The sequence below is a fragment of the Mobula hypostoma genome, chromosome 8, assembly GCF_963921235.1.
Source record: "Mobula hypostoma chromosome 8, sMobHyp1.1, whole genome shotgun sequence".
NCBI lineage: Eukaryota > Metazoa > Chordata > Chondrichthyes > Myliobatiformes > Myliobatidae > Mobula > Mobula hypostoma.
Window position 1 is genome coordinate 151,499,104 of NC_086104.1, and position 26,928 is coordinate 151,526,031.

The following is a 26,928-nucleotide window of genomic DNA, read 5'->3' on the forward strand; positions in this document are numbered from 1 at the left end:
CCCTCCCCCTTTTCCTTCTCCCTGGGCCTCCTGTCCCATGATCCTCTCATATCCCTTTTGCCAATCACCTGTCCAGCTCTCGGCTCCATCCCTCCCCCTCCTGTCTTCTCCTATCATTTTGCATCTCCCCCTCTCCCTCCAACTTTCAAATCCCTTACTCACTCTTCCTTCAGTTAGTCCTGACGAAGGGTCTCGGCCTGAAACGTCGACTGCACCTCTTCCTAGAGATGCTGCCTGGCCTGCTGCGTTCACCAGCAACGTTGATGTGTGTTGCTCCATTGGGTGGTAGCTCTGTGGGTGAGAGAACCTTTTTAATGACAGAGGTCAGAAGACAATGGCCAGGCTGGAAGTGGCTACAGGAGCAGAAGACAATGAATATACACTCCGTGGCCACTTCATTAGGTACAGGAGGTACAGGATAAAGTGGCCACTGAGGAACCCTGTCCTCCTGCTGGTTTTATCCATCTACAACCTACACATTCTACTCAATGGGTCCTATTCTGGTTTCATCTGCTCTTCACTTCTTCCATAAATGTTTATTACCTTCCTGACCTATCAGACTCCAGCAATGGTAACCTTTGTGTTCCGGTTTCATACCCTCTTAGCTCTCTCCACCTTTACCCTCCCCTCCCTCCACCAGGCTCCGTCTGCCTCCACCTTCACCTACCTGCTCTGTCTCCAAACTCCACTTCTCCCTTCTCACTCACCTGACTCTAACTCCCTTCAGAACAGGGAGCACAAAAGGGATTTTTCATAATAGTCCGTCTCAAGCTAAACAAGGCAGCAAAGTTAAGACTGGATTGGAGGAGTTTAAGAGTCCACGATGACTGAAAGATGCTACAGGATTGGAGATACATTGACAACCGTATCTAGAGAAATATGGAGGTCCGATTGAAAGGCCTAGATAAAGTGGATGTGGAGAGAATATTTCCTACAGTGGCAGTCCAAGACCAGAGTGATAGAATAGAAGGACGTCCCTTTAGAACAGAGATGAGGAGGAATTTCTTTAGCCAGAGGGTGGCGAATCCATGTTATTCATTGCCACAGACTGCTGTGCAGGCTAAGTCATTGGGTATATTTAAAGCAGAGGTTGACAGGTTCTTGCTTAGGAAGGGCACCAAAGGTTACCGGTTGGAAACAGGTGACAGGGCTGAGAAAAATAAAATCAGCTTTGATGGAATGGCAGAGCAGACTCAATGGGCTAAATTGTCTAATTCTGTTCCTATGTCTTATCAACTTTCACCCTTCTTTGGTTGACCTATCACTTACCAGCCCTTATCCTACCACTCCACCTTTTCTTTTTATTAATATTCAATACGACCTTGCAGCTTATTTTCTGCCCACACTGAACACCTTCTGCAACTCTAACACTCTGTTCAGCCTTAATGCACTGTGCAATGAAATGCTCTGTGTGAACTGCATGCAAAACAAGCTTTTTACAGCGTATCAGTAGACGTGACCATAATAATAACATCCGCAGTCCCCATCCCTCCACAGGTGCTGCTCGCTCTGCTGAGTTCCTCCATCAGTTCGTCTGTGCTCCGAATTCCAGCATCTGCAGTCTCACGTATCTCCATATTTCAGAAACAACTCGTACACTGACATGACGATGTTGATTTTTATAAGTCCTCTGGGAACAAGTCACCTCTAACCAAGGTGAATGCACAGGGGTATTGGTGTGTACTGCTGTGTGAATGTGACCTCTTCAGGAAGGGTATATCGAGTGGCGGGGTGACGATACGTCTCTACCAAAGGAGGTGTAAGGCGCTCCTTCCCTCCGCTAGCCTGCAGGTCACCCTTGGACAAAGTGTAGCACCTGCTTAGACCACCCCCCCACCCCCTGATCAGGGTCACGTGAAGCCATGGAAGTAGGTGGTGGATGGTCGTATGAGCATCCGGTGCACATCACAAGTCCTGGTTATCTCAGGACTTGTAGAGGGTGGTTAGGGGAGCAGAGAAGGTTATTGGGGTCTCCCTACCTTCTGTCCAAGACCTCTTTCAGAGTCGATGCCTCCAGAAGACACGGTACATCATTAAAGACCCTTCACACCCTCTCCATGAACTGTTTGTTCTTCTGCCATCAGGCAAACGTTACAGGAGCACCAAAACTAAAACCACAAGGCTACTAAACAGCTTCCTCCCACAGACAGTCAAACTGCTAAATAGCTGCTCCACCTGACTCTGCTTTGGACACTTTTAACTTGCACTGGACACTTATAACTTGATTTTAACTGACATGTGGCTGTTGTGTTTTACTATTTATTGTTATGTTTATTATTTAGTGTTGCGTTTGTTACGTTATGATTGCTCCTGGGAAACGCTGTCTCATTCTGCCCTGCAGAGCTGATGTACGGTTAGAATGACAATAAAGTTTTTTGAATCTTGAATCTTCAATCCGACCGCTGATGCCAGGCAATCTCTGAAGATTATTGATAATGGCTGGGGTTACCCGTCTTGTAAAGACACTGCCCAGGAGGAGGCAATGACAAACCACTTCTGTAGAAAAGTTTGCCAAGAACAATCATGGCCACGGAAAGACCATGATCACCCATGTCATACTATGTGGCACATCATGAACAAACATTGAAAACACAGGCACACGCAGTTGCTTGTAATGGAACAATCATTTAGGGGAGGTTGGAGGCAGTTTTCCCTGTTGCCTCCCATCTGGTCATGGTGTACTACAGGACAGAAACGGAACCTTCAGTCCAAGTAATCCATGAGAATGACGGCATCCTCCCTGCCAACCTTAGTTACCCGTGTTCGGCCCATACCCCTCCAGGCTGCTCCCCTCCGTTTACCTATCTAGCGTACACCTCTTGCACCATAAGACATTGCAGTGACACAGCTAATAGAGCTGCTGCCTGACAGCTCCACTGACCCCCAGTTTCAATCAGCGTGAAGATCGCATAGTTCTTCCATGTGTTTCCCCCGGGTGCTGCCATTGTCTCCCACATCGCAAAGTGGTGAAGGATGCAATTCACCACTGTGAATGGTGAGTGCTGGTGTAGATGTGTAGGAGAATCTGGGGGCAGGTGATGAGGATATCGGGAGAACAAAAAGATAAGATTAATGTAGAATTCGTACAAATAGGTGGTCGATGATCATCATGGACTCAATGGGCCACAGAGCCTATTTCTAAGCTGTAACTCTCTATGACTCTGTAGCTCAAAAACCTCATTATCTATTTTGAGGCAGAATGATCTCCTGATATTTGATTCAATTAGTTAAAGAGGATGAAGGTAAAATTTGCACTTTTCTCTGTGTTTAGAAGGATTCAAAGTACATTCATTGTCAAGGTCTCTATGCAGTATACAAACCCTGATTTTCGTTTTCTCCACAGACAGCCACGAAACAAAGAGAACCATAAAACTCAAGAACACTACCTCTCTACTTTTTTATTTCCTATTTTTGCACTACTTATTTAGTTTAACTATTTTATATAGACTGTAAAATTTACAGGTTTCTTTTTCTCTCTATCATCAGGTACTGCATTGTACTGCTGCCTCAAAGCTACAGAATCTTATGATGTGTCAGTGATATTAAACCTGATTCCAATTCTGAAATGCAAGCTTCATTTCCAAAGACCAGAGAGTTTTGCTTTGTAACCTGGGTGACAGAAATTACACTGCAGCTCAGACATCTCCTTCTGGCTGGGTGCTGACAAGTGAGTTATTTGGCAGAGAAGTGCACTTGACATTTATTCTGCGCCAGTTAATTGGGGAGCTGATAAAGTGTTCACTCTCTCGTATTGGACAAATTGTCTAATGTGCTTCAAGGAACGGATGTAATGTGCTCGCTCTGTCCGAGAAGCCCATCGATACACAGGAGGGAAACTCTGTTATCTGTGACGAGAGCCCTAGGCGAGGCTGGTAAGGACCCAAGTGCTGGAGTATCTGAGACTAGAATCGAGACACGATTTCAAGACTGAGATGAGAACAAGGTTCTTGACTAGATGCTGGACGAAAACCTAACAAGACTAGACGAGAATCCAAATGAGACGGAAAATCTAAACGCAATCACAGTCTGAGCCAAAGTTGAGCTGACGATTGTGCACCAAACCTGAGTTCAGCTGCTATTTAACTATCCAAATCTTGGCACCTAAACATGGCCATCAAGTAGTGGAAAAGCCATAATCTTTGAAGGGACCAAGACAGCTATCTATATTCTGGCGAATTAGAACATCTAAACCCCAGAGGCTGGCGCAGTTAGGTATGTACCGTAACACTGTCCACACTCCCTCCTCCTATCGAAGCTGCACTGTAAGATATCTTCACTTCAACTGCAGGTCACAGTGAGTGATTTTCACAGGCAATCAGTTGCTGGTCTCCTGTGGTGGATATGAGGGCTTTTTGTTAACAGAAGCCAGAGGTCACAACAAGGTACAGTAACCACAGTCCTCGGAAGTCTCCACCGTAGAGATTGTTACTTCTACCCAAGCCCAGAACATCCTCATAGTTGTGTGGAAGAGCTTCTTGAAGCCTGTAATGGATCAGAGCTTTTAAAAAAGAATAAAGCTCTTTATGTGCCTGAAAACAATTGTGGTAGCAAGAAAGCTCACCAATGGCTCTGCTTGCCGGGACTTGAGGACCTGCATTACAGAAAAAGGTTGAATAGTTTAGGAAGTAGGAGAATGAAGGGAAATTTGACAGAGGTGTACAAAACTATGAGTGGTATAGATAGGCAACCAAGCTTTTTCCACAGAGGTTGGGTGAGACTAGAACTAGAGGTCATAGGTTAAGTGTGAAAGGTGAAATGCTTAACACAGAGGACCCTTGCCAGAGTCAACCCACGAAAAGGGGGAGGTCCCGACAACATCCCTAGACGTGTACTCAAGGAATGTGCCGATGTATTAGCAGATGTCCTGACAGACATTTTCAACTTCTCCCTTAGTCAAGCCATTGTCCCCAGATGCTTCAAAACCTCCACAATCATCCCCGTAGCAAAGAAACCAGTTGTAGCCTGTCTGAATGATTACCATCCCGCTGCCCTGATCCCTATAGTGATGAAATGTTTTGAACGGCTTGTCAAGCCTCATATCACAGCCAGCCTCCCCTCATCGCTGGATCCTCTACAGTTTGCTTATCGTCTAAATCGCTCTACGGAGGATGCAATATCCACCACACTGCACACAGTTCTCTCTCACTTGGACAACAAAGACACTTATGCCAGAATCCTGTACATTGATTTCAGTTCAGCGTTCAATACCATCATCCCGCAGAGACTAGTGGAGAAACTGTCGCTGCTTGGCCTTAGCACTGCCATGTGTCGCTGGATTCTGGATTTCTGGACAGAGAGACCACAGTCAGTCCGTGTTGGCAGGAACATCTCTGACTCCATCACACTGAGCACTGGATCCCCACAAGGCTGTGTGCTTAGCCCATTGCTGTTTACACTGCTAACACATGACTGTGCAGCCAGATTCAAGAAGAACCTGATCATTAAATTTGCTGATGATACCACAGTGGTGGGGCTCATCAGCAAAAACGATGAAACAATGTACAGGGAGGAGGTCAAACACCTAGAGAGCTGGTGCAGTGATAACAACTTGATGCTTAATGTTACCAAAACCAAGAGATGATCGTTGATTTCAGACGATCTCAGCCTGAGCACACACCCCTCAGCATCAGCGGCTCCACAGTGGAGAGAGTGGAAAACATCAAGTTCCTTGGGGTGCAGATCTCGGACAATTTCACCTGGTCCAGGAACACCACTGGGATTGTGAAACGGGCCCAGCAGAGATTGCACTTTCTGAGGAAGCTTAAACAAGCATCACTCCCCACTAACACCTTAACTACATTCTACAGAGGTGTGGTTGAGAGTGTGCTGACCTTTTGCATCACAACCTGGTACTCCAGCTGCAGTGCTGTCAACAAAAAAGCCTTGCAGAGGGTGGTTAGGGGAGCAGAGAAGGTTATTGGGGTCTCCCTACCTTCTGTCCAAGACCTCGTTCAGAGTCGATGCCTCCAGAAGACACGGTACATCACTAAAGACCCCTCACATCCTCTCCATGAACTGTTTGTTCTTCTGCCATCAGGCAAACTTTACAGGAGCATCAAAACTAAAACCACAAGGCTACTAACAGCTTCCTCCCACAGGCAGTCAGACTGCTAAATAGCTGCTCTACCTGATTCTGCTTTGGACACTTTTAACTTGCACTGGACACTTATAACTTGATTTTAACTGACATGTGGCTGTTGTGTTTTACTATTTATTGTTATGTTTATTATTTAGTGTTGCGTTTGTTATGTTATGATTGCACTGCTCCTGGGAAATGCTGTCTCATTCAGCCCTGCAGAGCTGATGTATGGTTAGAACGACAATAAAGTTTTTTGAACCTTGAATCTTGAACATGAAAAGGCACTTCTTCACTCAGCAGGTGGTGAGAACATGGAATGAGCTGCCAAATGAAGTGGCAGATGAGGGTTTGATTTCAACATTTAAGAGAAATCTGAATAAGTACATGGATGGGGCGTGGAGGGTTATGGTCCAGGTACGGATCGATGGGATCAGGCAGAGTAATGATTCAGCACACACTAGCTATGCTGAAGGGCCTGTTTCTGTGCTGTAAAGCTCTGTCTTCTCTGAGCATCGTCACCTTGTTGTGGTGGAGAGGCTTGTGAGTGCCTGTGATCCTGTGAGCGATGCCGTCTGGACTTTAGCCATTCAGCACTAACTCCTGGTACAGTCAGCCATGGCGGTAAGGTCAAAGGGGAGGCTCCAGACACTAAGACCCCATTGGCAGAGCTGGCGGAAGAGGACGACACATCACAAATGTAGCAAAGGCTGAGAAGGGCTGCAGTAGCGAAGGGTCTGCAGTCATCTTGCATTCCATGACAACAGATGCTGACCCTAAACTGTCACATGCCTATGCATCAGAGACCCCACGTTAAACAAAGTCACACGCAGGCATTTTCCGATAAAGAGACCCACCTGAGGATCTATCGATAGACAACCCCTTAGGAGAACAACATACTCGACTCAAGTGATCGCACTGCTGCATTGCTCTACAATTTTATGATTCTATGAATCCTCTAGGCCCAGACACACTCAGCCCTTAAGATACCAGGCAAGCTAATTTGATTCAAAACTATTGGTTTATTGATCATTACGGTGTCTCTCTAGTGTTTCCCACTCCCTGCCCATTTTCCCAACCATAATTTCCCCCCTCCTTGCTGGTTCTCAGACCACAATAGAGACCCATATTAGAATCAGGTTTATCATTACTCACATATGTCACAAAACCTGTTTTTTTTTGCAGCAATACATGCAATTAGGTGGGTGGGGTGGAGATACGACTCCACCAAAGGAGGTGTAAGGTGCTCCTTCCCTCTGCTAGCCTGCAGGTGCAAGTGTAGGACCTTGGGCAAAGCGTAGCACCTGCTTAGCCCTCCGATCAGGGTCACGTGAAGCTATGGGAGCAGGTTGTGGATGGTCGTATGAGCAGCTGGTGCATATCACAAGTCCTGGTTATGCGACCGCTTTGCCAGGCAGACAATCTCTGAAGAGTATTGATAATGACTGGAGGTTACCCGTCTTGTAGAGACAGTGTCCAGAAGAAGGCAATGGCAAACCACTTCTGCAGAAAAGTTTGCCAAGAATAATCATGGTCATGGGATCAACCCCATCCTATGACATGGCACATGATGATGATGTCATATGACGCAGCACATGATGATGATGTGTACAATGCAATACAGAACTGTGCAAAAGTCTTACGTGCCCTAGCTATATATATGTTACAGCTCCTGAATTTGATGTGATAGATGTACCTTCTTTTTAAGGATAAATAAGTATCTCAAGACACAGCCAGCAACTGACAATTTTGCAACAAGATATTGCTTAAGTCATAAGATGGGGAAGTGCATAATCAAAACCTACACCACTTTAATCCTGGGCTTTGGATCAAAACAGTCCACTATATCAAAGTGCTGACCTTCACTCAGATTCCAACTGATATGAAGATCAATGTTCCTGTGGCCAGCATTAAAACTATCCACACAGACACTGTCATTGCCTTTTCATCTGGACCTATGTGACAGCACTCTATTCAATCTACCTGACAGATACTATTTCAGTAATAAATATCTAGCTAACAGATTCTGAATCAGTAATACAGAGTGCATGTTAACTGACTGAAAGGAAAATCTACCTTTGTAACCCTGGGCATTGATCATCCTGTATTTAATGCATGGCCAGGGGCAGTACACTATTCAAAATATCAGCCTTCTAAATTGGTTTTCTTTTAGTGTGAATTGTAGATTTGCCACAACCTTCTCCACAGGACAGTAGATCATCCTGGCTTTTGTTTCCACTTGTTAGTGTTGTACAACTAAAGGAACTTCCACTTTCATTTCTTCAAACATCTCATTATCCCCAAATTCATTACCAGGCCTTTAACACCAACACCCATGAACAGAAAAGCCCACAGAAAGTAGTGGATACAGCCCATTTATCCTTGCAAACGGAACCAGTGCTACACCTGCCCCTACTGTACCATTTTCAGGGCCCTAAACAGTCCTTCCAGGTGAGGCAACACTTCACCTGTTGGGGTCACCCACTGTATCTGGTACTCCCGGTGCGGCCTCCTGTCTATCGGTGAGACCCAACGTAGATTGGAAGACAGCTTCGCTGAGCACCTACGCTCTGTCCACCAGAGAAAGCCAAATCTCCCAGTAGCCACCCACTTCAATTCTACTTCGCATTCCCATTCCGATATGTCAGCCCATGCCCTCCTCTACTGCTGCGATGAGGCCAGACTCAGGTTGGAGGAGCAGCACCTTATATTCTGTCTGGGTAGCCTCCAACCTGATGACACAAACATTGATTTCACAAACTTCAGTAATTTTGGTAATTCACCATTCCCCATTCATGTTTCACTCTCTCACCTTATCTCCTTACCTGCCCATCAACTCCCTCTGGTGCTCCTCCCCTTTCCCTTTCTTCCATGGCTTTCTGTCCCCTCCTATCAGATTCCCCCTTCTCCAGCCCTGTACCTCTTTCACCAGTCAACTTCCCAGCTCTTTCCTTCATCCCCTCCCCTCTCCAGGTTTCACCTACCACCTTGTACTTTTTCCCGTCCTCCCCCCAACTTCCTACTCTGATTTCTCATCTTATTTCTCGCCCTGATGTAGGGTCTCAGCCCAAAACATCGACAGTTTATTAATCATTTCCAGAGATGCTGCCTGGCCTGCTGAGCTCCCCCAGCATTTTGTGTGTGTTGCTCATCATCCTGGATTTTGTGTCCACTTGTACAACTAAAAGAACTTCCACCTTCATTCCTTCAAACCTCTTGTTATCCCCAAAGTCACTCCCAGGCCTTTAACACCAATGCCCATGAACAGAAAAGCCTACAGAAAATAGTGGATACAGCCCAGTCCATCACAAGCAAAGCCCTCCCCAGCACTGAGCACATCTTGAAGGAGTGCTACCATAAGAAAGCAGCATCCATCATCAAACACCTCGACCATCCAGGCCATGCTCCCTTCTCAAAGGACCATAAGACAAAGGAGCAGAAGTCGGCCATTCAGCCCATCGAGTCTGCTCCGCCATTTTATCATGAGCTGATCCATTCTCCCATTTAGTCCCACTCTCCTGCCTTCTCACCATAACCTTTGATGCCCTGGCTACTCAGATACCTACCAATCTCTGCCTTAAATACATCTAATGAATTGGCCTCCACTGCCGCCCGTGGCAACAAATTCCATAGATTCACCACCCTCTGGCTAAAAAAGTTTCTTCGCATCTCTGTTCTGATTGGGCGCCCTTCAATCCTTAAGTCATGCCCTCTCGTACTAGACTCCCCCATCATGGGAAACAACTTTGCCACATCCACTCTGTCCATGCCCTTCAACATTCGAAATGTTTCTATGAGGTCTCCCCTCATTCTTCTAAACTCCAAGGAATACAGCCCAAGAGCGGACAAACGTTCCTCATATGTTAACCCTCTCATTCCCGGAATCATTCTCACTGCTACCATTGGGCAGGAAGTACAGGAACTTTAGGTTCCACACTAATTCCAGGAACAGTAATTACCCTTCAACCATCAGGCTCCTGAACCAGCGTGGATAACTTCACTCACCTCAACACTAAATTGACTTCACAACCTATGGACTCACTTTAAAGGATTCCACAACTTATGTTCTCAATAGTATTTATTTATTATTATTACTTTTTTTCTTTTTGCACATTGGTTGTTTGTCTTTGTGGGTGGTTTTTCACTGATTCTGTTGTGTTTCTTTGAATCTGCTGTGAATACCTGCAAGAACTTGAATCTCAGGGCATTATATGGTGACATATGCTTTTGATAATAAATTTATTTTGAACTTTGAAGAGATGGCACTGTCACAGAGGAGGAGGGGAACAATCTGACAAGGGTTCGCAAACTTGCAGTATCAACTCTGCTTCCCCCTCCACAAATGCTGCCCGGCCTGCTGAGTGTCTCCAGCATTCTCTGTTTCTCGTTCATATTACCAGTGTCTGACCATAAGAGGAAAAGACATAGGAGCAGAATCAGACCATTCGGCCCACTGGGTCTGCTTGCTTAAATCATGGCCCATTTATTTTCCCTCTCAATCCCATGCTCTTGCCTTCTCCCCATAACCTTTGATACCTTTACTGATCAAGAACCTATCAACCTCAGCTTTAAATACACCAAAGACTTGTCTTCTATAGCCATCTGTGGCAATGAATTCCACAGATTCACCACCCTCTGGCTAAAGAAATTCCTCTCCATCTCTGTTCTAAAGGGACATTCTTCTATCCTGGTGTTGTGCCCTGTTATCCTAGACTCTGCCACTACAGGGAATCTCCTTTCCACGTCCATTCTACCTAGGCCTTTCAATTCTGCAGTATGCAAAGTCTGCGGTTTTATTGTTTCATCTTTACAGGATTTGTCTATTTTTCCATACCTTCTTTTCCAATTTGTGTCCCAAGGGAAGTGAGGCAAGTGGCAAAGAGATGACCATGTTTCCCAGCTATCATTCTCCAATGATAATTCACATGGCTATTTACAAAGATTCACACCAACGGTGACACACTGAAACCCGATTCTTTTTTTTTAAGCATAAGCTTCAGGATTCTGTTAAGGTCCAGAGCTGACAGAATCTGTGATTTCCTTGGTCACAAGTGTTAGGATCAACTCTATCGACCATATACATTTACACTCAGTGGTCACTTTGTTAGATATGTACACCTGCTTGTTAATGCAAATATCTAATCAGCCAATCACATGGCAGCAACTCAATACATAAAAGCATGCAGACATGGTCAACAGGTTCAGTTGTTCAGACCAAACATCAGAATGGCGAAGTGTTCTAAGTGACTTTGACTGTGGAGTGTCTGTTGGTGCCAGTAGGGCGTGGTTTTAGCATCTCAGAAACTGCTGATCTCCTGGCCACTGTCACAAACAAAAGTCTCTAGAGTTTGCAGAAAATGGTGCAAAAATTATCCAGTGAGCAGCAGCTCTGTGGGCAAAGACACCTTGTTAATGAGAGAGGTCAGAGGAGAATGGCTAGACTGGTTCAAGCTGACAGGAAGGCGACAGTAACTCAAGTAACCACGAGTTACAACAGTGGTGCGCAGAAGAACATCTCTGAACACACAACACATTGAACCTTGACGTGGATGAGCTAGAGCAGCAGAAGACCACAAGCATAAACTCAGTGGCCACTTTACTAGATACAGGAGGTTGCTAACAAAGTGTGTTTAAAGTAATAATCTGCTGCTCTCATCTTGAATTGCTGCCCATCATTCTGCCTACTTCTAAGCTCAAAACAAACTGCTGGAGGAAGTCTAGCATCTCTAGGCCTTCTGGCTGGGAAGAGGAGAACCTTGTACAATGTAAACAGGACAGGGTATTTCTTCCAACGGAAGATTTAATGGATTTGGTACTGAGCTTCCCACAGGAAATAGACTTCAGTGAGTGTGACCTGATTCACCTCTGCAATTGTCCAAGCTGGTGGTTTTCTCAGGATTCATTCCTTCTCCAGTTTCAGGTTATAAAAGGTTAATCATTCAAAACTGAGAGGAGATGTTTTCCCCTGTACAGTAGCAAGTCTTTGGAATTCTCCAACCAATGATGCGGAGGCACAGTCAGTGAGTTTCTTCAGGGCAAAGATTTGTACATGTTAAGGGATTCAGGGGACAAGAGGACGAAAATGGCAAAAAGGTAGAAACCCACCCATGATCCCACTGAATTGTGGAGCATAATTATGAAGGGCCGAATAGCAGAAATCTCTTGCATTGCACATAAAAAGGAAGAAACAGTCAGTGTTTTGGGCCGAGACCGGAGATGCTACCTGACCTGCTCAGTTCCTCCGGCATTTTGTGTGTGCTGCTCTGGATTTCCAACATCCACAGACCTTCTTGTGTTTATCGGTTTCTCTTGCTCTTCTGTTCAGATTTTTGGAAGCCCTTCACAGTAATTCCACTCAAAACCCTTGCATCTACTGAATCAGAACATTGGGATTTGAACACCAAAATAAAAGTCCAGCTGTTCGAAGTGTTCAAGGCCTGACTGGTTTTAGATCATGTAATGAGACACAGCTCCAGATTCAGTCACATTCAGGGTGGCAGAGTAGCCTGGTGGTTAGTACGACACTTTACAGTACCGGTGACCCAGGTTCAATTCCTGCCACTGCCTGTAAGGAGTTTGTACGTTGTCATGGCGACCACTTGGGTTTCCTCCAGGTGCTCCAGTTTCCTCCCACAGTCCAAAGACATACCGGCTGGTAGGTTAATTGGTCATTATAGATTGTCCCATGATTCGGCTAGGGTTAAATCAGGGGATTGCTGGGCTGCGAGGCTCAAAGGGCCGGAAGGGCCTACTCCACACTGTATCTCAATAAATAAAGTCAAGGAAGTGGGATTGAAGTTCCTGTGCTGACAGATTTAGTCATCTTGTATACAAGCCAAGGTTTATTTTTGGGGAAACTTCGCCTGCAGTACATGTCCCTTCACATTCTCCGCACGCACAGGCTAATTCCATCTTTGCCCAAGAATTGAAAGTTTTCCTAATTCAGTATTATGCAACACACATCAAAGTTGCTGGTGAACGCAGCAGGCCAGGCAGTATCTCTAGGAAGAGGTGCAGTCGACGTTTCAGGCCGAGACCCTTCGTTGACTGCACCTCTTCCTAGAGATGCTGCCAGGCCTGCTGCGTTCACCAGCAACTTTTATGTGTGTTGCTTGAATTTCCAGCATCTGCAGAATTCCTGTTGTTTCAGTATTATGCCGTTGGTCTCACATCAGCAGTGTCTTATCAACATTCTGGAAGATTCCAGCAGAGTTGCAGAGTCAGGCAGAATGAGCTGTGTTACATGGGAGAACGGCTGCCCCTATAGTCATTGCAACCCTGCCACACCACAGGTCAGTTTTAGAAATGTTAGACACTAAAGGCTGATTTATACTTCTGCGTTAACTGGACGCCGTAACCTACGCAAGTGGCCTACGCGTGTTGTGAGCATTTATACTAGTGTGTTGGTGTGTCTGCGTCGCTCTGCAATTCGTGCACGTCACGCATGCGCACCCACCTACCAGTGCACGGCTTCATGGTCATGGTAGTCTTTCTCGGGGTAAACAAATTTAAAGCGAGTGTCTGTTTTCGTAAAAGCGAAATGTGTCCTCCATAATTTCGGAGGTCTGTAAAGCTTTACGTAAAGCATTGCAGCCAGAGTTCCTTCCCTGCCCTTCAGTCGCCCAATGGGAAGCTACTGCAGCGTAGGAGGAAATGCGATGCCACCAAGCGGACCAATCACAGTTGTTACGGTCTGCGTTGCCGCGACGCGTAGTTACATTTTGGGAGAGGTGCACGTCAGGCTACGGCGCAGGGATCCGTGTAGGCTCTGCGTAGGGTTCGCGGCTACGCCGTACCTATGGCGTCAGCTTGACACAGAAGTATAAATCAGCCTTAACTTGGCTTTATGTACTTGAGCTTCAACTGTATTGATACAACTCCACCACATCGATTCACAGTAACCTTACTAGGTGATACCCTTCACAAAAAAAAGTGCAAAACTATCAAGAAGCAACGTGGCAGGCTGTAACACTGAAACTGCAAGCTGTTGGTCTCCCCTCCCGTTGAGCTCCTCTAGTGAGAGAGAGAGCTAGTCTGAGTTCTCTAAGTGTTGGGATGGACGGTAGTTTTTGATGGACTCCAGATCATAGTCTCTTTGGAAGCTTTGCTGTTGTTTGCATGGTAACGGGGGGGGGGGGTTGATGGTTCTGCTGCTGCTTGTGCATGGGGGGGAGAGGGGGACTTAAGGGCTGTAACTTCCTTTGTGATTCATTGTTTGGGGTTTTTCTTGTGTTTTGTGGACGACTGTGAAGAGTAAGAATTTCAGGTTGTATACTGTATACATTCCCTCATATTAAACGGAACCATTTGAATCAAAATCATTTATCTAAGACTCAAGATTCAAGACTGTTTATTGTCATTCTTCAATACACACGTGTAAAGAAGAGCAAAATGATTTTTACTCTGGATCCAATGATGAGGCCTCCGTCAGTTGTGGTCAACTATGGATGCTGAAGCCTAGCTGTCTAGATACGCAAGCCAGGGCAGTACAATATGGAGAGCAAGCTGTTGCCCATGTAGCAAGCTCCCCCTCTCCATGCATCTGATGAACCCAAAGGAACACCAGAGACCAATACAGTTTGGCACCACCCTTAGGGACTTCAGCTCTGGATATTTCTCTCGGGGTTGGGGGTTTATTCCCAAAGCCTTCCCCATGAGTGGGTGTAGCCACAAGGCAGCAGAGATTTGAGATCAGAGTTTTCCTTCTCCTAGACGAGCTGCCAACTGCGGCTGACGAGCCCCACCTGCCTGAAGCAACTGGTTTAAGACGTCAGTAGAAACAGTTCCACCAGGCTCAGTAGATGAGCTACACATGAAGGCCAGGAGCTGGACTTGGTTGTTGGAGGGTATTTGACATGCATGCCATTGGGAGCATTTAACAGGTAGTGGGAGCTTGTCCCCATTACCACCTCCGGATCCAATAGAGCATTAAAAAAACATAACAAGCATAAAGATCACATTAAAGAAACCCTTGATAAATATAAATACACAAGATTAGCTTATATACATAGACTAATTGTATGTAATGGACAAAAGGTGACTCTGACAGGATATCAGTAGTGGTGGTGAGGTGGGGGGTTATTCGGTGGGGGAAGTAACTGCTTTTGAGTCTGATGGTCCCGGTGTGGCTGCTGTGTATCCTCTTCCCTGATGGGAGAGGGACAAACAGTCCATGTGAGTAACTTGTGGGTGGATTTTGCTGAGAGGTTCTATAGTACCATTACCCACAGATTGAAAATGGTCAATGTACCAATCTCAGTATTACATTCAGCAGGGTGCTGGGCAATATTCCTCTTTCAGTTCACCAATGCTACCAGCTGCAGCTTCCAACAAACTCCCCATGCCTTCATTTTGAATGGAAATTCAAGCAGGGAGAAATACACTCAGTGGCCACTTTATTAGGTACACCAGTACACCTGCTCGTTAATACAAATATCTAATCAGCCAATCGCGTGGCAGCAACTCAAAGCATAAAAGCACACATACACGGTCAAGAGGTTCGGTTGTTGTTCAGACCAAACATCAGAATGGGGAAGAAACGCAATCTATTGACTTTGACCGTAGAATGATTGTTGATGCCAGATGTGGTGGTTTGAGTACCTCAGAAACTGCTGATCTCCTGGGATTTTCACACCACAACAGTCTCTAGATTTTACAGAGAGTAAATTACAGACAAACTACTGAAAATATTTCAACAGATCAGAGCATTCACCTGAACCAGAAAGACCTTTGGAGACACACGAGAAGGCTGACGCTGGAACCTGGAGAAACACACAACCTGGTGGAAGAACTCAGCAAGTCAAGGAACATCTGCAGGAGGAAAGGAGTTATCAACATTTCAGGCCCCGATTCAGGGTTTCAACATGAACGATCGACGATTCTTTTCCCTCCACAGATGCTGCTCGACCTGCTAAGTTTCTCCAGCACATTGTTTGTTGCTTCTTTAGTTGACCTGGCAAATTTCTGTTCAATCACAGTATAAAGGCATTGTAGGTGAGGCTGGTTTTGTTTCCCCCAACCTTGTTCCAAATCAGAACATCTTTTAACTCGATGCTTTTACTTAATTAAAAATTAACTATTGAAGCAAATTCAGCTACTGAGGTGGGATTTGAACTCAGATCCTTGAACGATCCATACCTTCCCAACTCCACCAAGAGGACGGCACCAGTGATCTGATTAGATAAATAAACCCTTGAAGTCAGGACGGATGATGTTCATATCTTATTTCTGGTGATGAGATTTCAAACCAATGTCCACATAACCAGCAAGTAGAACGTGTGATTAGTCAACACCGGAGACTGACCTTGGTTTGAATGCGATCCAGAATGTTCTTGAAATCCAGGTCCTCGTAATAATGTCTAATCCCTTCTCGTACATTCGCTTTAAATACCAGGAGCACCTGAGGGAGAAAAACAATCAAAGGAGTCAGAAGCTCTCCAAGACACAATTAGTGAGAGGCGATTTCTTACAGGTGTACCAGATATTTCAAGGTTAGATCAATTAGACAGACAGAAGTTTTTTCCCAGGGTGGAAATGGTTAACACCAAGAGGCATAATTTTAAGCTGATTGGAGGAAAGTATGGTGGGGGGGGGGTGCGGGAACTGTCAGAGTTCGTTTTTTTTAAACACACAGAGTGGTGCGTGTGTGGAACACCACAGACCGGGGTGGTGGTAAAGGCAGATGCATTACGGTCATTTAAGAAACTCTTTGCTAGGCACATGGATGCTAGGAAAATGGAGGGCTATGTGGGAGGGAAGGGTTGGATTGATCTTAGAGTACGTTTAGAGATTAGCACAACATTGTGGACTGCAGAGCCTGTATTTTACCTAAGTGTTCTCTGTTCTATGTTTAATTTAATTCTCAGAATGCAAGACTGCAAAGGATCAATCAAAAGAGTACCAACTATCAATTATGGTATTTTTTCAGCTTTCATGAACATCAAGTTGAGTTCTGATTTGGTGAAAGATGCGTACTGCCTATCCCAGCATCTTTTCTCCCCCAAGCATCAGAGCTCTCAACACCCAGACCTCTAAAGGCTTGATCAATTGATGACTTTTAATCTGATTGACTGCCCTATCAGACCACTGCAGCATCACCGCCCAGCCCAATGTTGGCACATAAGCGCTGCCGTTGACAGTCTTTGGTAGGGCAATGGAAATTGGGAATTTGTTCTCACTTAGGAATATGCAGCTGCCAGCATAATGACAAAGATCCAAAGATTTTGTTTTGGGCTGTCATGGATTTCAAAGGCTGGCTTGTAAGTCAATGGTAGGAATGTTTCCCAGTAGGCATGGTCCCCAATCAAGCACCTTAAGGGCCTGCACGTCAAAGTCAAACATAAAGTAAATTTATTATCAAAATATGTATATGTTGTTTGTCAGTCTTTGCTTACATATAACTTTTCATAAATTCTATTGTATTTCTTTATTTTCCTGTAAAAGCCTGCATTGTGGGCCAAAGGGCCTGTTTCTGTGCTGTTCGATATCATCTCCTTACCCTTTCAAAAAGAACAACAGGTTTTACTGCAATTATACATTTTAAAGTTAAAAAGACTTAATGTAAAAGTGGCAAAACTAATTCAAATTAAAATTAAACTGAATGAGAATTCCAGATGCATAAATACTGGATCAGAATCAGATTTATTATCACCAAATTACAGTATGTAGTGAAATTTGTTGTTTGTGGCAGTACAGTGCAATAAGTAAAAATAAGCCATAAGTTACAATAGGAAATATAAATTCAATAAGTAGTGTCAAAATGAGAGCAAAAATAATGCAGCAGTGTTCATGACTTGATTCATTGTTTGTTCAGAAATCTAATGGCAGAGGGTTGTTCCTAAAACTTTGACAGTGTACCTTCAGGCTCCTGAACCCTCTCTCTGATGGTAGTAATAAGAAGAGAGCATGTTCTGGGTGTTGGGGTCCTTAATGTTTGATACCGCCCTTTATAAAAGGGGTCACTGACGCCAGGCAGACAACCTCTAAAGAGTATTGATAATGGCTGGCGATCAGCCATTTTGTAAAGGCACTGCCCAACCATTTCTGTCGAAAATCTGTCAAGAAAAATCATGCTCATGGAAAGACCGTGATAGCCCACATCATATGACACGGCACTAACGAATGAATGAAGAAATATAGGAATGTTCATCTATCTTCTTCATAGAATCACAGAACACTTCAGCACAGAAACAGGCCCTTCAGTCCATCTAGTCTGTGCCAGACCATTAATCTACCTAGTCAGCCTGCCTAGGTGGCAGCACAAGCCAGTGTCCCTCTACTGTAGTCATTAACTTTCTGTGCCAAATGGTTGCATGGCCGAGTACTTCACTCAGTGGCAAAGTTATTAGCTTATCTATTGGTGTCTATTATAAAACCATGGACTCTCACCGTTACCTGGACTATACCTCTTCCCACCGTTACTTGTAAAAACGCCATCCCCTTCTCTCAATTCCTCCGCCTCCACTGCATCTGTTCTCTGGATGAGGCTTTTCATTCCAGAACAAAGGACATGTCCTCCTTCCTCAAAGGAAGAGAATTCCCTTCCTCCACCATCAATACTGCCCTCACCCGCATCTCTTCCATTTCACGCACAACTGCTCTTGCCCGCATCCTCCCGCCACCCTACCAGGCATAGGGTTCCTCCTGTCCTCACCTACCACCCCAACAGCCTCCACGTCCAGTACATAATTCTCCGAAACTTCCACCATCTCCAACGGGATCCCACCACCAAAAACATCTTTCCCTCCCACCCCCTCCCCACATTCTGCTTTCCCTGCGTGACTCCCTTGTCCATTCATCCCTCCCCACTGATCTCCCTCCAGGCATTTGTCCTTGCGAGTGGAACGAGTGCTACACTTGCCCCTACACCTCCTCCTTCACTAACATTCAGGGCCCCAAACAGCCCCTCCAAGTGACACCTGTAAGTCTGTTGGGGTCATATACTGCGTTCGGTGCTCCCGGTGTGGCCTCCTATATATCAGTGAGACCCAACGTAGAGTGGGAGAGCATTGCGCTGAGCACCTGCCAGAGAAAGCTGATCTCCCAGTGGCCACCCATTGTAATTCCATTCCCATTGCCATTCCCATTCCGAAATGTCTATCCCTGAATCTCTTTTACCAATCAACTTCCCAGCTAGTTACTTCATCCCTCCCCCTCCTGGTTTCACCCATCACCTTGCATTTCTCGCTCACCTACCCCAACCTTTTAACTCTACTCCTCAGCTTTTCTTTCCTTCACTCTGGCTGAAGGGTCTCGGCCCGAAACATTGACTGTACTCATTTCCAGAGATGTCCGGCCTGCTGAGTTCCTCCAGCATTTTGAGTGTCTTGCTGGCAGCTTAAATGTTTTTTTTTGGGTAACATGCCTACTGTGAATATTTAGAATGAAAATAGAAAAATGACATACTTTTGATTTTATTTATTACTTAAAGGGCATAATGAAATACAGTACAGCAAAGAAAATCTTTCACATTTTGTAAACTTTTTCTTGTGTGTCTTTATTACAAAAATCCATTGTCGATAAACATGGTCCAGATTAACTTCAATAAGTAACTGACTTGCATTGTTTATTGTTTCAATTTGTAACAGTGTTATACCTTGAAACGCTGACAACGTAAATACTTTGAAGTCCTGAAATGTTTCAAATTAAAGGTTATAGTACATTAAAGGGAGGGAGGGAGGGAGGGAGAGAGGGAGGGATTGAGGGTCGGGGCAGCTTATAGAAGCAATGAGGAAAACTGTAACTTCAGAACAGCAAACTGCTAGTCTCTGTTGTCGCAGGAGCAGTCTCTCTCTCAGAGCAAAGTGCTGGGCTGTGAACTGTAGACTGATGGACTCTGGGTCAATGGACTGTTAGGCATTCCGCTGCATGGTGGATGGAGGAAGGAGGGTTGGTGTTCTGCGGTGTGGGTACAGATGGGTCGATGATTTGCTGCTGCTTGTCTGAAGCGATGGGGCGGGGCCTTCTGGGCTTCTTTGTTTCTATTGGTCTGTGGAGTTTCTTTGTTTCATGGACTTCAATGAAGAGGATGAATCTCAGGTTGTATACTGCATATTAAATGTACTTTGAAACTGTGAATTATACTCATATTATAACATTCCAGGTGCAAGGTCTTTGGTATGCACTAGGGAGAAGGATATTGAATTGTGTAAGGTAAAGGAAACAAGAAGGGCAGTTATGGAAAGTATGACGATTAAAGAAGAGGAAGTACTGGCTCTTTTAAGGAATAGAAAAGTGGATAAGTCTCCGGGTCCTGACAGGATATTCCCTAGGACCTTGAGGGAAGTTAGTGTGGAAATAGCAGGGGCTCTGACAGAAATATTTCAGATGTCATTAGAAATAGGGATGGTGCCGGAGGATTGGCGTATTGCTCATGTTGTTCCAATGTTTAAAAAGGGTTCTAAGAGTAAACCTAGCAATTATCAGCCTGTGAGTTTGACGTCAGTGGTGAGTAAATTGATGGGAACTATTCTTAGAGATGGTATATACAATTATCTGGATAGACAGAGTCTGATTAGGAACAATCAACATGGATTTGTGCGTGGAAGGTCATGTTTGACAAATCTTATTGAATTTTCTGATGAGGTTACTTGGAAAGTTGACGAGGGTAAAGCAGTGGATGTTGTCTATATGGACTTCAGTAAGGCCTTTGACAAGGTTCCACACGGAAGGTTAGTTAGGAAGGTTCAATCGTTAGGCATTAATATCGAAGTAGTAAAATGGATTCAGCAGTGGCTGGATGGGAGACACCAGAGAGTAGTGGTGGATAACTGTTTGTCAGATTGGAGGGCGGTGACTAGTGGTGTGCCTCGGGGATCTGTACTGGGTCTAATGTTGTTTGTCATATATATTAATGATCTGGATGATGGGGTGGTAAATTGGATTAGTAAGTATGCAGGTGATACTAAGATAGGTGGCATTGTGGATAATGAAGTAGATTTTCAAAGCTTGCAGAGATTTAGGCCAGTTAGAAGAGTGGGCTGAAAGATGGCAGATGGAGTTTAATGCTGAAAAATGTGAGGTGCTACATTTTGGTAGGACTAATCAAAATAGGACATACATGGTAAATGGTAGGGCATTGAAGAATGCTGTAGGACAGAGGGATCTAGGAATAATTGTGCATAGTTCCCTGAAGGTGGAATCTCATGTGGATAGGGTGGTGAAGAAAGCTTTTGGTATGCTGGTCTATATTAATCAAAACATTGAGTATAGGAGCTGGGATGTAATGTTGAGATTGTATAAAGCATTGGTAAGGCCAAATTTGGAGTATTGAGTACAGTTCTGGTCACCGAATTATAGGAAAGATGTCAATAAAATTGAGAGAGTACAGAGGAGATTTACGAAAATGTTGCCTGGGTTTCATCTCCTAAGTTACAGAGAACGGTTGAACAAGTTAGGTCTTTATTCTTTGAAGCGTAGAAGGTTGAGGGGGGACTTGATGTGTTTAAAATTATGAGGGGGATTGATAGTGTTGATGTGAATAGGCTTTTTTCCATTGAGAGTGGGGGAGATGCAAACAAGAGGACATGAGTTGAGAGTTAAAGGGCAAAAGTTTAGGGGTAACATGAGGGGGAACTTCTTTACTCAGAGAGTGGTAGCTGTGTGGAACGAGCTTCCAGCAGAAGTGGTTGAGGCAGGTTCGATGTTGTTGTTTAAAGTTAAATTGGACAGCTCTATGGACAGGAAAGGAATGGAGGGTTATGGGCTGAGTGCAGGTTGGTGGGACTAGGTGAGAGTAAGAGTTCGGCACGGACTAGAAGGGCCGAGATGGCCTGTTTCCGTGCTGTAATTGTTATATGGTTATAAGGCAACAAAGGCTATGTACGCAGGAGAATTTCAGTTACTGCGTGGCCTTGCATTCCCGTGGCCATTCCAAGTCTGTGACTTGAAGCAACAGAGTGGAATAAAAATGTTATTAAAGAATTGAATTTCTGATCTCTGGAAGTAAGCATTTGAACATACAACACAGAACACTACAGTACAGTGGAGACCCTTTGGCCCATAATGTTGTACTGACCCTTTAATCTACTCTGAAGTCAATCTAACGCTCCCTCCTACCCAGCTCTGCATTTTCCTCTGAGACTGAGATTGTTTTAAGATGTTAGCACCTCCAAAACCACAGCTATTCTATTGCAACAAAAGTAGCTATTAGCACAAATTAAAGTGTCGGTTGACCTTACCACTCATTTTCCAAGATGTAAGGGCATTTATACATATTGAAAGGAAGCTTCACAATAAAAATAGTTCTAAGAGGTCCCACAGGAAAGGACTAGCACATGTTCACAGTCATTCAACTTAGGCTAATTGCCTACAAGAACAAACGCAGTGCTTTCAGCACCAAAGAATATAATCAAGTGACACTTCAAACTTACAACATAGATATTAGTTTAGCTGTGATGAAATGATCCAATCACAAAAAAAAATCAGTGAAGGTGTGGCAGTGATTCACATAATCATTAGAGCAGTAGTGAGAAATTCTCAGGGTAACTTGCCCTTGGCTGCTCAAATGCGTGACTGAGTTGTTCTTACACTCACCGTAGGATTACTACATCAGTCACAGAACTATCTGTCCACTTCCCTCGTGGCTGCTGTTCCCAATATATGATGAAATATAAATATCTGAGGGAACATTGTTTCCAAGTTTTGGAACTGGTTTTATGGGGTGTGTAGGTAGATTACACTGCACAAAACCCAAACTGCAGTTACTCTCTTCGTCAGATCCAAGCGCAGGATCACACAGAGAACCAGAAGAGTTAAACAGCTGAAACTACGAGGTCTTGAATACCTCAGCCAGAACCACACCAGGCAAGAATCAAGATGAATAAGCAATGAGCGCTTAGCACTGCCCCTTTACATGCACTCCAAGGCACGAAAGAATCTGTGCATAGCTGATAAACCCCAGGCTAACTACAAGCTAACAAGTAACTATTCTAATAAAAGACAATAGTCCGGGGATACTTAACTGGACACCTACAACGTCCCAGAGAATTAACTGGAAGTATTCAAGGACAATTGCAACTTAAATATAAAATAAAGAAGACCTAGCAATAACACAAAAAACTGAAGCACAACAATACAGATCAATATAATTAATAAAATGCAGAGAATAGAAAAAAACCGCAACAGCAAAAAACCCAGACCCATCAGAATAATCTACTGATGATCAGAGGTCGTGACAGCTTTGAGGAATCAAAAATCTCCATAGCCTTGCCCTTCATTGTCATCTGGGTTCTGGCTAGAACATTCCATACCCTAGTCTGTTTGCAGTTTGTCCCACGGCCGAGGTTTAAGCACTCAAATGTCAGCAGATGCCCTACCAAAGTGGCGATGACACCCTGTTTTGTTTAGGTGCACCATCTTTTCAACTGTCCTATGGGCATAAACTTCATGTCTCCATTTGAAGGAGAACAGGGGAGTCATACAGCACAGAAATGGGCCCTTCGGTCCAACCTACCTGTGCTAACCAAGATTCCCATCAAACCTAGTCCCATTTGTTGGCATTTGACTCATATCCCTCTGCACTGGGGATTTCCAACATGGGGTTCACGAACCCTTTGGTCCATGGCATAAAAAAAGTTGGGAACCCCTGCTCTAAACACTTCCTAACCACCTACCTGTCCAAATCTCTCTTAAATGTTATTATTGTACCTGCCTTAACCACTTCTTATGCAACTCATTCCATATGCGCATCACACTCTGTATGAAAAACATTGCCCCTCAGGTTCCTATTAAATCTTACCTCTCACTCAAAAACTATATCCTCTGTTTACTGATTTCCCCAACACTGGGAAAAAGACTGAGTCACTCATCCTATCTATGCCTCTAATATTTAAGATGTTTTCCTTAACTCACAGGGTGTCAGGGTGGAGATACGTCTCTACCAAAGGCGGTGTAAGGCGCTCCTCCCCTCCGCTATCCTGCAGATCACCCTTGGGCAAGGTGTAGAACCTGCTTAACCCCTGATCAGGGTCACAAGAAGCCATGGAATCAGGTGGTGGATGGTCATATGATCAGTTGGTCCATATCACAAATCCTGGTTATGCGACCACTGACACCAGGCATACAATCTCTGAAGAGCATTGATAATGGCTGGGGTCACCCGTCCTGTAAAGACACTGCCCAGAACCACTTCATGTCTCCACCTGAAGGAGAACATGGGAGTCATACAGCACAGAAACGGGCCCTTTGGCTCAACCTATCCATGCTAACCAAGATTCCCATCAAACCTAGTCCCATTTGTTGGCAAACCACTGCAGTAGAAAAATTTGCCCAGAACAATCATGTTCACAAGATCATGATCACCCCCGTCGTACAACACAGCACATACCGAGAGAATGTCACTAACCTAAGATGATCTGGGCATTCCCACGGAGCTGCTTGTAGTGCTTTACTTTGTTAAACTGATCTGCTGTGTTTCACACTTTAAAATAGGTGATAATCGTTGAAATGTTCCCACAACCAATGGACTCACTTTCAAGGACTCTTCATCTGATGTTCTCGATATTTATGGCTTATTTATTTATTATTATTTCTTTCTTTGCACAGTTTGTTGTCTTCTGCACTCTGGTTGAATGCCTTAGTTGGATGGTCTTTCATTGATTCTGTTATGGTTATTATTCTATGGATTTGTGGAGTATGCCCACAAGAGAATAAACCTCAGGGTTGTATATGGTGACATACAGTATATGTACTTCCATAATAAATTTACTCTGAACTTTGAACATTTCTAAAGTGCTCCTGTGGGTGCAAAGTGCTTTGACATGTGACTAAGTTGTAAAACGTATTATTATTTGCCACTTGTTTTTAATTTTGTTGCTTTTGTCAAAACACTCTTCTCCCATGAAGCTGAAGCCAAACTGCAGATGTTGCAAGTCCGAAATAAAAACAGTAAATGCTGGAGATACTCAGCAGGTCAGGTAGCCTCTATAGAAAACTAGTTAATTTTTTAAGGTCAATCATGTTCCATCAGAAGAACGTGATGAAGGTTTTAATGAAGGACCATTGACCTGAACTATTCACTCTGTTCCTCTCTCATCAGATGCCGCCTTACTTGCTGATTACGCGCTCATAACATCATTAAAGACCAATCCCATCTCAGACACTGACTGTTCAATCTCCTGCCATCTGGTAGGAGATACAGGAACATCTTAGACAAGACAGTATGACTGAAAAACAGCTTCTTCCCGAGGTCTGTTGTGCAGCTGAATAACGCTACACCCTGGCTTGCCAATGGCCTTTGAGTGTTATGGACTATTGAAGTCACTTGTTGCCTGTAAATACATTTTTTTTCAATTAAGCCATACGGCATGCATTGTAAATATCTGTTTTGCATAGACTGGAGCAGCTCCGTAATTTTGTTGTCTTGAGCAATGCCAATAAAGTTCTGTTCTATTCTATTCTATTGCTGATTACTTCCAGCACTCCACCTCTCATCTTAAGTATTCTGCAGCAGTCGTTCCTCTGCATATCCCACAGCTTTGGGGAATGGGTCGTCCATCGTAAAACACGGACTACCAAGAGCCAGCGAGAGCGCAAGGGTGGACACTAAGCATTTTCTTGGGCCTGAGCCGCTGCATTCTTTACTCTGTCATTATTCGAAGTCTCGCAGTGCTGAAGTATCCATCAGGCTCAGAGCTAAAGAGCTCCAGCAAACTGGTCTCAAAGCCCAAAGAGACAGTGATATCCATTCAAGGCAATAGTACACAGAGCAGCAAGTGAAAAACTTCACAGACCAAACTTTACATATGTAAAGCAAGTAAATAAGGTTGAAAGAGTACAGAGAAAATTTAAAGGATGTTACCAGATCTAGAGGACCCGAGTTATAAAGAAAGGTTGAACAGGTTAGGACTTAATTCCTTGGAATGTAGAAGATTGAGAGGAGATTTGATAGAGGTATACAAAATTAAAGAGGGGTATAGATAGGGTAAATGCAAGCAGGTATTTTCCACTGCAGTTGGGTGGGACTACAACAAAAAGTCATGGGTTAAGGGTGAAAGGTAAAAAGTTTAAAGGGAAACAAGAGGGGAAACTTCTTCACTCAGAGGTCATGAGAGTGTGGAATACGCTGTCTAAAACAAGTCTCGATGTAGTGGTTTGAGGACATTGGAAATGCATGACTTTTAGCTCTGGAAACTGCATTAGATTCTGTGCACTTCCTGTTAGACAATTGCAAATAAACCTCTCTGTCTTCAGTTGCCCAAACAAGTAACTGGTGGTAAAGTAGTACAGACCGAGGATGAAAAGTAAACAAAAGTTGTTTTCAACATTTTTGAGGAAAGTGGCAATCTATGTTTTTTTTTGCTCTAGAAACATCGATTTAGCTTACGCGCTATTTTTGTTGTACAACTGCATGTAACTTTGAGGGCTTAAGTTGCACAATCAAATAAATGATTCCAAAGCACTCTACTGCATCAGATACACAAAATAAAGCTGCTTAAGACAAGTTACAACACAGTGTTTTTGAAGGAATTGGAAAGGCACAGTATGCTTTCTGGTCTGGAAACACTGAGTTAGATTCTGTGCATTTTTTGTTGGACATCGGCATGTAACTTCTCAGGCTTAAGTTGCCCCTAAATAAATGGTGGCAAAGTACTCAGGACCATGAGATACCTAATATCACAGTACAGAAGTTTCCATCTGCAGTTCTACTTTGTATCTGAGTAAATCGCGAAGGATTATCATCATCTTGGACATTCCCTCTTGTTACTGCCATTGGGGAAGTGGTACAGGAACTTTAAGAGTTCTACTCAATAGGTTCTTCCCTTCCTCCATCAGAATCCTGAACTGTCCATGAATCCATGAACGCCACTTTTTTATTTTTAATTGCACTATATATTTACTTTTGTAAATTCTTT

The 26,928-nt window shown here is 44.2% G+C and overlaps 1 protein-coding gene across 5 annotated transcripts in view; it reads right to left on the reverse strand.

Annotated features, from left to right (window-relative positions):
- LOC134351054 (tetraspanin-15-like) overlaps nucleotides 1-26,928 on the reverse strand; it is a 269,479-nt gene that overhangs the window by 135,577 nt on the left and 106,974 nt on the right. For all 5 annotated transcript variants that reach the window (XM_063057074.1, XM_063057072.1, XM_063057071.1 and 2 more), the window contains one exon: nucleotides 16,380-16,475. In XM_063057074.1, coding sequence (XP_062913144.1) covers nucleotides 16,380-16,475 — 96 coding nt within the window. The remainder of the gene's footprint in view (nucleotides 1-16,379; nucleotides 16,476-26,928) is intronic.